At 41.3% G+C, this 13,394-nt stretch overlaps 1 protein-coding gene across 10 annotated transcripts in view; it reads left to right on the top strand.

Moving 5' to 3' along the window:
* tiam1b (TIAM Rac1 associated GEF 1b) overlaps positions 1-13,394 on the top strand; it is a 253,760-nt gene that overhangs the window by 225,922 nt on the left and 14,444 nt on the right. For all 10 annotated transcript variants that reach the window (XM_048602862.1, XM_048602859.1, XM_048602863.1 and 7 more), the window contains one exon: positions 10,904-11,022. In XM_048602862.1, the coding sequence (XP_048458819.1) occupies positions 10,904-11,022 (119 nt within the window). The remainder of the gene's footprint in view (positions 1-10,903; positions 11,023-13,394) is intronic.

The following is a 13,394-nucleotide window of genomic DNA, read 5'->3' on the forward strand; positions in this document are numbered from 1 at the left end:
TTCTAGCTTCCTGCCTTCCAATTCACGATTACTCTGTACACAACTTTGTAACAGATGACAGTAACTTTCTATATTTTGCCTTTCTTAATACAATTCATTTAAACAGAAGCAAATTTCAGTAAACATTTCTGTATTCTTTCCTGAATATTGTGTTAGTTTTCCATGAATTGGATGTGTTGTGAAGTGCTGACATTTTCTGGAGTGAGAGTTTTGCTAATACTGCAAAATAATACAACTGATAGTTTGCAGAGAAATAACATTGTCTTCATTAAATCCTTGAATTCTGCACCTGTGTTTTGGGCAATTTTTGCTTTGAAGAACAGATTTTATTTTCTCCAAATAGATTCTCTAAATCCAAATATATTGTAGATAAAGGACTAAATTTTCCTGAAGTCTGGCTGAGTGTCAATTTCAGGACTTTCATGAAAGGTTCTTTCTGAGCTCTAGTGAGTTATCACACTTCATTACATTTTCAACATGCTCCCAAGGCACCACTGTATTGTGCTCATCAATAATGGAAGTGCTTGCTGCTGCAGGCACCTTTAAGCTTTCCCACTGCTGGTGCCGTATCAAAACCCAGCTGTACACGAGTTCAATCATTGCAGGTAGGAACAGCCCTTAACAGTTGCAATGTGTGAAAAATTGCCCCAGATATAGCCGACAGCAAAAAATTAGTGTTAACGTTTCGGGTCCGGTGACCCTTCCTCAGAACAGTTGTTGCCAGACCTGCTGAGCTTTTCCAGCAACTTTGGTTTTGTTCCTGATTAACAGCATTCGCAGTTCTTTCGGTTTTTATTAGAGAAAAATTAGTGCCCTGCTTTGCTGACGGGGATCAGGCAACCTGATGGATGGGATGGTGCAGAGGATGTCCATCCTCTTTCTTCAGGCTTATGAGAGGAGACCAAGACGTTGGACCCTGCCATCCTGGTCAGAGGTTGCCAGTCCAGTCAGTGCAGTGACCATAATCCAGAGAAAAACTCAACCATGCAGGAAGAAGGTTAATGACCTTCTGTGCTCCTCAAGGGTCGGTGAGTGCCACCATCTTCTCTATTCTACCTCAATCTCACTCTAACTGTGCCACTGCACCCTTTCTCCTCTTCCCCCCACCCCGTCACCCCTCCCCAACAAGACTCATGGTCTACCACTCCCACTGTTGCATGCAATTGGCCAGATATTTCAGTCCTTACATGAATCTAATCAAACTGCTGAACACCCTTTTCGGAAAACTTAGTTAGAGCCCCATTACATTTTCCCGCTTTATTTGCACTCTCAATATCATCCTTCCAAACCACTAACCTTTTATTCATTTCCTATTCAGTCATTTGGTACACCTCATCACATTTGCTCAACCTGTACCAACACTATTAGCTGTACCAGCCATGTTCTTCTCACTAAATCCCTACCTCATTCTCATTGCAAGGGAACACAGCCCACAATAGGACAGAGAGAGCCAGGATGGGTGGTAGGGTGCCTGACATTTGTCTTGGTCACCCTCTGAGGAGAGAATCCTTGCCTTAGCAGAATTGAGCCATGTCCCCTCATGTAGGAATGCCAAGACCTTAAAATTCCTAGCAGCCAAGTTTGATCCAGTGCAATGTTCTATGCTGCTGTCCCATTAGGACTATTGTGATTACAGTCTTAAGATGCCTAAGCCTCTATTCCTAATTCACATCTCATTCCCTGTGTTGTCTTTTACAGCCTCCACCTGCAAAGAGACCAGTTTCTCCAGACATCATCTCCTTCTCTATCTCTGAGGAGGAAGCCACAGACCTCTGTGGAAGCTTTAGCAAGGTTGTCTCCCGCATGCTTGATTAGTTCAAATGCTGACACCTCAGTAGGTTTTAACTAGTTTAGAGTCAATAGGACATCACATGCCTATCTCCACAGCTGGCTGAGGAAGAGCTCCCCAAGTTGCCAGCAGTCAGAGGACTGCCAGAGAGCAGGTACCTGTTTAACCCTAGACAGAAAGGACCCATATTGTCAAACACTAACAACTTAATTAAAAGGCACAAACAATCAAATGATCAATAGCAGGTTTGTTGAACATACTCAGGACAGTGGATTGAAAGTTAGATGTGGCCATCAACGCCAATTGCGCTGGCTTCAGCATGTAAATGTTTGGTAGTCTCCATGGACAGTTTGGTATCTGCCATGGAGAGCCAGGTCCGGCAGAATGCTTGCTGGCTGCCAGAGTAATTCAGAACTGTACACATCTTTTTAGCCAATGGAGCCAACACAAATGACAAGGTGTTAGTAGAAACTGCTGATGCTGGAGTCTGAGATAACAAGGTGTGGAGCTGGATGAACACAGCATGCCAGGCGACATCAGAGGAGCAGGAAAGCTGACGTTTCGGGTCTGGACCCTTCTTCAGAAATGGGGGAGGGGAAGGGGGCTCTGAAATAAATAGAGAGAGGGGGAGGTGATGATCGAAGGTGGATAGTGGAGCAGATAGGTGGAGAGAAGACGGACAGGTCAAGGAGGCGGGAATGAAGCCAGTACAGGTGAGTGTAGGTGGGGAGTTGGGATGGGGGTTGGTCAATGAGGAGGGAGAGGTGGGTAGGTGGGACGGTAGACGGACAGGTCAAGGAGGTGGGGATGAGGCTAGTAGGTAGGAAGTGGGGGTGGGGGTTGGTCAGTGAGGTGGGAGGAGCGGATACGTGGGAGAAAAGATGGACAGGCCAAGGAGGTGGGGATGAGAGTGGGGATGGTCTTGGGATGAGGTCAGGGTTGGGGAGATTTTGAAGCTTGTAAAGTCCACATTGAGACCATTGGGCTGCAGGGTTCCCAGGCGGAATATGGCAAGATATTGGGGGACAAGGGACCTTCGCCTCACTCCAGGTGCCATTTCCTCACAAGGAGACTTGGCAGTGGGCATCTGAAGAAGAACTACATTCAGGCCCCTCCTAGAAGATTCCTTCGAGGACACCTCAGAAGTGTTTGGTCCCCTGCCTCCACTTTGCCTGCAAGCCTCAACTCTGTGAAGTTCAAACCAAGAAGGGGAAGGCTACGTCTGCCCAGGACATTTGCACCATGCCTGGGTTCTGTCGCCACAAATGCCCCAATGGTCGTTACCCCCAAAATTTCAAGGTCAAGATTTTCCAATATAGGACAGTCTCCCTGCACCCCAGCTGTGGACCCTGTGCCTGCAGCTTGACATAGTTGGAGGGCAAAGAGAAAAAGTAAACCTCCTGAGGGCACATATGTGGAACAGGTCACGCTTCATTGTACATAGCATATCACATTTGTAATGATACTGGTATTTTAAATTATTTCCTGTCTAATTGACTGTCATTTTAGCTGCTGGTACAGGAATATAGTTGCAGAGGTCACTCTTCACTATAATATGTAAGAACCTTGTTTGAAATGGTCATTGTTGAATGTGGGAACATGAGCTGTGGCAAAGACTTCCAGCCTTCCTTGCAACGTTAATGGTCAGCACTGTTCACAGCTCCTTAGATAACAAAGCAGTTCATGTCCAAATGCAGCAAGACTGTGAGAAGTAGCCAGTAACATTTTTGCCAAGCAATGACCATTTCCAACACGAGAGTCTAACCATCACCTTGTGACATTTAATGGCATCACCATCATTGAATGCCCCACTATCAACATCCCCAGGGTTACCATTGACTAGAAACCGAACAGACCGAGCCATATAAATACAGTGGCTTCAAGAGCTGGTCAGACATTAGGAATCCTTCAGCAAGTAACTCAGCTCCTGACTCCCCAAATCCTGTCTCCCATCTGCTAAAGATTAGTCAAGAGTGTGAGGTAATACTCCCTCTATTGCGACCTGGTGTCAGCTAAGGCCTGTGTACCTTGTTGGGCACAATGCTGGATCAATGTATCATGATATAGAAATGCTGGTGTTGGACTGGGGTGGATAAGGTCAAAAATCACATGCCACCAAGTGTGTGTGTGTGAGAGAGAGAGAGAAAGACAGTGAGTGAGGTGTGTGTGAGAGAGAAAGTCTGTGTAAGCATGCATGTGTATGTGTGAGAATTTTTGTGTGGTGGAGTCACCTGTAGTACGACCAGACCACATTATAAATTCCACACACTCACACATGCATGCACATAAACATACACTCTCACACAAACACACACTTACATACACTTTCTGTCTCTCTCACACACTTCTCTGTCTCTCTCTCTCTCACTCTCACACACTCTGTCTCTCTCTCTCTTACACACACTCTCTCTCTCTCGCGCACACACGCACTTTCTTGCACACACACTTTCTCTCTCGCACACACACTCTGACTCACACTCGCTCTCGCTCGCTCACTCTCTCTCTCGCTGTCTCTCACACCCTCTCTCTCTCTTTCTCACACTCCTACACTCTCCCTGTCTCATTCACTCACTCTCTCTCTCACACACACACACACACACACACACACACACACACACACACACACACTCCCTCACACACACTCTCTCTCTTTCTTCCTCCCCCCACTTTTTTTTTCTCATGCACATACACAGACACAGATACACATGTGAATTATTTAATCCAAGATGTTTGTGTAGTTGCAGATTCATTCTATTTTGTTCAAAAAAACCTGACCCCAGTTTAAAACGTAGGCAGATTCTAAGCAAGACTGCACACCTAAAATGCATTGTCTGACCTGAGCTGTCACCTCTGGGAAACGTTGATAAAACCTTTAATAAAACCTTTAATTACCTTGGGACAATGTCTTGAAAGGAACCTGGATTTTGCATTTCAATCAGCTATCTCCTTCCTAACTGATTAAAGATTCAACAAGAAGCGGCCAATTTTAGGGTTGTTACCTTTCTGCTTATAAATTCTGTGTCTTATGCCCTCTCTCTCACATTATGCCTGAGGAAGGAGCTGAGCTCTGAAAGCTTGCATTTTCAAATACACCTATTTCACTCTATCCTGGTGAAAGTTATGTTCCTCCTGTTCAATGTTATCATCTTTTTCTTTGGAAGACTTGCACTGCTCTCCCAGCTTTTCACCATCCATCACAGCTCCTCTCTGCCTTATTTGTTTGTTGTACAAAGCACGAAGTGCTAGGAATATACAGCACTCTGTGTATGGGCTTACTGCAAGGCCCTGCAAACAGATGCAAGTGTTGGAACCCCATCATCAGGAGGGCTGTCTCCAACACAGTGATGGCCCTGGTGGAAGAATAGGTTGCATTGTGTCTATGCTAAGCTGCATTTGGAATTGTTTGACGGAGTCAACCGTGGTTGGAGAGGGCAGCCTTTGTCTCCCATGCACCCTGAAACAAATGTGGTACCAATGATCACAGATGATTTGTACATTGATGGAGTTGAAGTCTTTTCTATTGATGAAGTCAGTTGCCCATGCTACGGTGCTGTTAATGCAACCTGTGTAAAATCTAGCACCTTGCAGCTGGCTGAAGCTAGTTATGTTGACAAAGCATAGTACCTGGGCAGTAACACTGACTTTGTTGTGGAGAAACGAGAAGAAGCAATGTGACCATGAGCAAACTGCATTGGTAACCACCTTGCTTGATTTGTGGGTTGAGTTTGAGAGATCCTACACAGATTCCCAGTGGATGTTTGGAAGCAGCCAATCACAAGAAAAAAATAATCTCAACTCTCACCTTGACAACCATGGGATAGAATGACCACCAACCTTTTCAGATCACAAGCCATGCTCCAGTAGATGACACAGTTCTGTGACAGTGGCCTGGGACATCCTCAGTCTGTGGCAGCACAGTGCCTCCAGGAGGAAATTACATTAAGGACAATAGACTGTGGACAACCTGTGCCTCCTGGGCAGCCCAACGGAACCTTCTGCTGTGACTCCTTGATGTGATAGCTGTGCAGCCATTGCTGGAGTTTGCTACTGGTCAGGAACTTGCTAATGCATTTATACCTCCTCAATTTCTCTGCGTCTTTGTATAGCAGCCACAGCAGCGATAACTCTTACAGCTGGATCTATTGGTGATGGTTACAATGAATCTATGTGATAAACAAGAGAGCTCCTCAGTGAGCAGTCAGCAGTTGCATCACCCAGAGATGAGAGTTGACCGTAGTCCTCAATGCAGAAGGACACAGAGACCTCCAATAAGCAGGGTCATGAGATAACTCTGCATGGAGCTTTGAGATCTTATTCTGTTGTATACAGCTCAAGGCATGTCGCACCGGTACAATCACAGATTGTAATTGCAGTAGAATTACTGAAACCTTATTCCCCCTCTCCAAAAAAATGCACTCCTTCCCAGACTGAACAATGCATGTTGTATCTTGGAGAGGAGTCAGTAGCCAACCTGGAGATGGTCAAACACAGACAGTATTTTCTGTTATCTAAAATTGTAAAAACATTGATTAATGGAACAATATGACAAGGTCATTTGAAGATTATTGCTAGCTCAGGACAAAAATATGTCTGTGAGAGTTTCTTATCTCAGAAATGATACAGTAATTACAAACTCAAAGCTTTCATCAAACTAGATGCTTCCTGTTTAATGTACTTAGATAAAGCTTGTGCATTAACAGCTTCGTGAAAGAACTTTGGATTTTCTTCTGTCAGTAGAAAGAAAGCTGTGAGTAAGACTGTAAGCTTTGTAGAGGAAGAGTATGATGTCATTTTTGATCTTGTTAGCAAAGGACAACTTGCACCAAAGGTAATGTTTTCACATCCTCAGAAAGAATGGTCACATTTTATCCATCAGTCTAATAATGTCTTTAGGATTTAAAATGTTCACCAAAGAAACTTGAGAAAAGTTTTCATGTATTTAGAAATTGTGCTTAATATTTTTTTCATTTTTAACATTAACATGTCTGTGCAATGACCTAATTACATGTAATCATAATGTTTTTAGTTGTTTATAATAAGTCTTTAATATTTTATAAGCTAAAAAAATGTGTAGGTTACTTCATTGTCACTGAACTTGATGTTGCTACATAAACATTATACTTCTTCCCACTAATTTGTACCATTAACTAAACCCAAACAGGTATCCTTTTGTAAATGTACTAAGTTTTCATTTGTGACTTGATAATGACTAACTAAAAATGTAGTTTATTGGAAGCTGCAAGAAATAACTAGTTTTCTCTCCTTTTCCTCATACGTTGATTACTGATGTAAAGCGTAGTTCTGTGATCCACAGTGATCTTCCAGAATTTTGCCCAAATGATGATCGCCCTATAGTAAATTTGGGACACTTTAGACAAAATCTACATTCCGAGCCCTCTGCAAGTGTGATGGGAAGGATTGAACAACATTTTTTGTTTGTGGGATATAAGCTATGCTGGAGAGGCTGTATTTATTTCCTGTTCCTAGTTATACTGAGAAATTGTTGGTATGCTTTCTCCTTGTAAAGATGCTGCTCCTGCATGGAGAATTAGTTTGTTACCTTGGGAACTCCAGGATATTGACTGAATGTTACTAAAGGCATAATGAAAATCAAATAGTGTGGGACATGGTGATGAACCTGTTAGTGATGTTACAAAAACAGAAGTTGCTGGAAAAGCTCAGCAGGTCTGGCAGCACAAGACAAATAAAAGTTAATGTTTCAGGTCCGGGTGACCCTTCCTCAGAACTGAGGGATTCTGCAGAAGGGTCACTGGATCCAAAACATTAACTGTTTACAGATGCTGCCAGACCTGCTGAGCTTTTCCAGAAACTTCAGTTTTTGTTTTTGATTTACAGCATCTGCAGCTTTTTTGGTTTTTATTCTGTTAGTGATGCTGTTTCCATGATATTGCTATTCTTGTCCTTCTCTGTATTACAAGTTACAGCATAGCGACAAAATGTTGAACATGCTTCATAGCACCCTCTGGATATACTGTGGCTGCAGTATATATTTTTATTGAAGTAGTGAGTGGGTATTGATTCCAGTGGAAGGGAGTTCCAATAAAGTTCAATGTCCTGACCTTGTGCTCTCAAGCTTCTTGAGAATTGTCACTGTTGCACTCATCCTGGTGAATGCTGAGTATTACATTATACTGTTGCCTTGAGTTTTGCACACTGGTTAGACTTTGAGGAGTCAAGAGGTGAAACATTGCGGAGTATCCAATTTCTATCCTTTATTGTGACTACTGTGTTTACATAGCTGCTCCAGTTCAGCTTCTGATCAGTGTTGTCCTCCTAGGACAATGATATTGGCACTAATCAAAGTCTTTGAAAGTGTCAGTGATGCATTTAAGGAAAAGGCTAGATAAGCCTACAAAGGAGAAGGGAATTGAATGTTATCCCGATAACTTAGAGAGGATGAATGAGGGGAGGCTCAAGTGATGACAGATTTTCTGTGCTATATCCTATGTAAAGCAAAACAACTGAGTTTATTTTGTCTGTGATAACTATCTGGCACTTTAATAAGTGGTACGAACCACTTGACAGCCCACAGTAATAACCAAATTTTGCTGTAGGGTGACTTGTGCTGCTTCATTATTACAGAAGTTGTGAATGGAGGTGAATACTTTGGAAAGTTTGAACACTTCAAACTGAACCTCATGATTATTGATGGAGCAGATGAAGATATTTGGGCTGAAGATATTTCCCTGAGGCACTCCTGCAATGATGCCTGGAACTCTCCAGCTCTCTAACAACCATAACCATCTATTTTTCTCGGTAGGACATGGCCCTTCAACAATGGTACCACCTAAATAAATAGAGAGGGAATAAAATCTTTAAATAGCCAACTTACTTATGACCAGTAGTTGGGGGACAACTTCCATTTTGATGGGTTAATTTTGCTGACATAAGCATCTAATGGATTTTGCTGTGCAAGTGCTCAGCTTGACTCCCTGAAAGCTGCCATTGGCTACGGCTAGGGACTAAATGCTGATCTCCCGGGAGTTTTGCAAATATGTCTGTTTTAGAATTCAGTCATATTGGAATATCTTACTCTGAATACCTCAAGAAAGTTGCTAGGGAAGCAAGTATTCCATTGTACAATGCAGACCCATATGTCGTAAATGAGTTGGCTATTCAAAAAATTTATTCCATCCTTATTTATTTATGTGGTAATGTTGGTGAAGGGCCATTTGGTTTGAGCTGTGAATCTTTTGACTTTGGGGATCTTATCACTCTGGAAAAATTGCACAACCTTGTCACCTTGCCAATCATTATTCTTGGGGAACTGAATAAAGTGGCTTATTCAGGCAACACTACATATATGACTTGCTTTAAATTGGTGCACAGTTGATTAGTTAATTTTAGGGATATGCCCAATGGCAGACTGGATAGCACAAATGTCCAGGATAGTTATCTACCAGTAGCAGTGAAGTTCCTGTGATAGAGATAGTTCATAGATTTGGTGCAAGCACATGATGACTGTGTAAACCATTTTTTCATCAGATGCTCCCAGGATAAAGGGAAGTAAGACTGCTTCAGGAAAGAGGAAATAAATGGAAACTCCACAATAAATGGCACAAATAGTAAAGCAATAGGAATGAACAAAAAGTTAAAGAAAATCACCAAAATTTCCTGAAATAAACTCACTGAAACACTATGAATTACCTGTCTGGATTTTTAAATTCACTTTAACCTGTGTTGCAGCAGCTAGCTACTATGGTTGCCCCACATGCAGATTACGTCATCAACAGTGTGGTAGCAATGGGCATAAGATCCAGAGTAGCCCATCATATTTATGCTGGCTGTCTGTACAGCAGTCCTCCTCGCGACATTCCCCATCTTCACCACCACCCTGCACGTTCTTCCTTTTCAGATAATAATCCAAATTCCCTGTTGAAAGCTTTAATTGAACCTGTCTCCACCACAGTCTCAGGTAGCATATTCCAAATCATAATCATTCACTGTGGTATAATGTATTTTTTCCTTCTGTTCACCATTACTCCTTTTACCAATTTTTTAAATCTGTGCCCTGGTTCTTAATCCTTTCACTCTGTCCAGACTTTGCAATACTTTGAATATCATCATCAAATCTCATCTGGCAACCTCTCCAATTTATTTGTGAAACAAAAGTTCCTCGTTTCTGGAACCGTTTCATAAATCTTTTCCGCATCCTCAACAATGGGTTTTATATCCCTTCCAAAATGTGGTGCCTAGAACTGTTTTATGTAAATATAATATAACTACATTGCTTTTGATTCATACCCCTATTGATAAAGTCCAGAATCCTGTATGTCTTATTCATTTTTCTCTCGACATGACCTGTCACATTCAATTATCTGTACACACATACATGCAGATCTCTCTGATCATACACCCACTTTAGAATTGTATACTTTTTGTCTCTGCATTCTTCCCATGAAAATGAATCACTTCATATTTAGTTCTACATTAAATTTCATCTGCTACTTGTCCACCCATTTCCACTAATCTGTCCTCATAATGTTCTGCATTAATGGGAAACGGAATACGTAGCTGCCTGTTTCTTCAAAGCACACCTGCTGAAGGCTGGTATTTTCACTGTCCATCAGAACTACAGCCAGAAAATGGGGTGAGTGCGTAATGAGGAAAAATCTAGAGTGACAAACCCTTGCTTGCTTTTCAAAAATTAGGATGCAAGCAAAAAAAAACCAGGCTTGGTTCAGGTGGCTATTCAATAAAGAGGGGTAAGCTATGTGAGCATCTTCACCTGGAGTTATTTTGGTTCCAGTAATGATCAGAAATGAGATTTTTTAATTATCTCAGGTTTGGGTGAGAAACAATAATGAGAGTAATGTAATATTCTACCCTAATCCAATCGGAATGGACTGCCGCTGTGGAGGTCGGGAATGGAATTTGTGGTCTCCATGGCCTGTGTACCACCACCCAATGTGTATCTTACCACTCAGCCAAAGGGGAAGTCTCCGGTTAATCGAAGTCAATTATTGTCAGCCAAAAAGATTTATAACAAGTTTGAAAATAAAAGAAATGCTTTTTGTGCTGTAAATTTCTAAATGATAAGTGCATAAATTGAATGACAAAAGAAACTAGAAATCCTTTTCTTTAAACTTCCAGTGGCAATGAAAGCCATGAATAAAGTAGCAAGCCACATAAATGAAATGCAGAAACTACATGAAGAATATGGTGCTGTGTTTGACCAGCTTATATCTGAGCAAACTGGAGAGAAGAAAGAGGTAAGAAAAGTATTCAGTTTGACTTCCTGGAATTCATGTACAGGTTCTCTGTTATTGTGTTACTTGCTCATGGCCCAAATGATCCAAATTAGATTGTCCATTTCCCCTCTTTATTCAATTGGAATGATAGAAGAAGCTACCAACTGTGAATTTCTCCACAGTAGATGTCTCTGTACTGCCACATAAAATATTAATGTTTCATGAAAAGTGTTTCCTTCGCTGTTTTAAATTCTTTATTCACCTTATTTCTTGTGTAAAGGGGGCCTGCTTTTGAAGAAGGAGTGTGTCTCAATAATGCCTTAATGAATGCCCAATCTTTCTGTGTAACCTTTCTTTTGAAATTTACCAAAATTAATGAACCAAAACTTAAGTCCCTCCTTGAAGCTACAGATCCTGTTAAGCAGCTGTGGATGTGTGCAGTAGGCAGATTTTTTAAAATATAAATTCATTAAGTGGAAAAGTAAACAATATCAACAACCACCAGTATTTTCATATTGCATTTTATATAGTAAAACATCACAAGGCACTTCACAATGACATTATAAATAGAATTTGACAATGAACCATATGCATTCTATAACATTTATTATAATCAAATGGATGGTTTAATTTGGCATGTTTTAAAATTTGATTCCAGTTGTTAGAAATTCCTGAGATGTTCATCTGATTAGCTTGAAATTGACAGTGAAGTGGACCAGTGAACTGATCTTAATATATTCATGGTGGCTCAGTGGTTAGCACTGCTACTTCACAGCACCAGAGACCTGGGCTCGATTCCAGCCTCGGGCGACTGTCTGTGTGGAGTTTGCACATTCTGCCTGTGTCTGCATTAGTTTCCTCCAGATGCTCCAGTTTCTTCCCACAGTCCAAAGATGTGCAGGCTAGTTGGATTGGCCATGTTAAATTCCCTGTAGTGTTCAGGATCTGTACATTAGGTGGGTTATAGGGGGATGCGTCTGGGTGGGATGCTCCAAGAGTCTGTGTGGACTTGTTGGGCCAAAGAGCCGTGGGGATTCTATGATGAATATTCCAGGAACCATAAAGCTTTCCTGACAGAGTTGGTGGCAGAAAAGATATTTGGGCCACTGCAAAATGATCTTCTGAAAGTCCTCTAGCCTTATTATTATTTGTAATGAGGTATTACATTTACTGACACTGAAATCATGCAAGTTGGAGTAGACAGGATAATTTACATACCATTAGAGGAGGGTGCAATCATATGCTCCTTATGTCAAGCAATGTATTAAACCTGCACATTATCAACAACAACAATCAGTATTTTTATATTGCCTTTTATATGGTAAAACATCACAAGGCACTTCATAAACAGAATTTGACAATGAACTATACTGAGTGCGTAAGGCCAAATGTTTTGTCAAAGTGGTAGGTTTTCAGTCCTGTCCTGAAAAAGGTAAGAGAATTGGAAAGGTTCACAGAGCAAATTCCAGATCTTATGGTCTAGGCAGCTGAAGGGATAGTCTTTACCTGATACTGGAGCACATAAACTTGGTACTGCTCAAGTGATAAGAATAAGATGAACACAGGTCATTGGATGGTTGTGGTTTGGAGAGATTGCAGAGATTGGAAAGGGTAAGATCTTGGAAAAACATGAAAACGGGTTAAAGTTTTAAAATTGGGATGTTACTGATAAGGAAGCTGTGTATGTCAATGACTACAGGGTGGGTGATGAATGGGAGTGGAGGCAACTAAAAACATGGACAATAAAATTTTGTATGATCAAGTTTTCCTTGAAATAGTTAAATCTAGTGATAATGAAAGCATGCTGAAGATTTCAGCAGCAAACAAGCTGAAGCAGGGGTGCCGTTTGATGGTGTTACTGGACTACTTTAGAAACTGGACAAAATAAAAAAAAAATGCATTATCCGACTAATAATAGAAAACGTTAATATCAACAAATTTGTAATTAGAAAATGAAAACTTGTTACTGTCCTTCACCTACACCACTATTGGTGAATTGAACTGAGTCTAAATGATCAAAAGTTGATGGAAAAGCAATGCTGCACTTCTAATTGATTACAGTGGAATGTTTGTTATTTCTAAAAGTTTTGAAATTAAATTTGGAGTCAACAAATGACATCTTCTTAAAAAAAAGAGCTGGTCTGGTAATGACAGGTTAAACTTTTATTACAACCATAGTCTCCAAGACCCCTACTTTAGGTTCATTGCTTTTAGCTGGTTTCACTCATCCTCTTCACCCAGGAAGCATCAAAGTTTTGGATTCCATGGTATAATGGTGAACAATCTGACCTCTGAATCCATCAATCCGAGTTCAAATCTTGCTGGAGCCTAATGTTAAGGGCTTTTGTGGCGCAGTGGTGGTGTCTCTGCCTTTGGGCTAAAAGGCCCAGGTT

Source organism: Rhincodon typus, chromosome 11, assembly GCF_021869965.1.
Source record: "Rhincodon typus isolate 14 chromosome 11, sRhiTyp1.1, whole genome shotgun sequence".
NCBI classification, from domain to species: Eukaryota; Metazoa; Chordata; class Chondrichthyes; order Orectolobiformes; family Rhincodontidae; genus Rhincodon; species Rhincodon typus.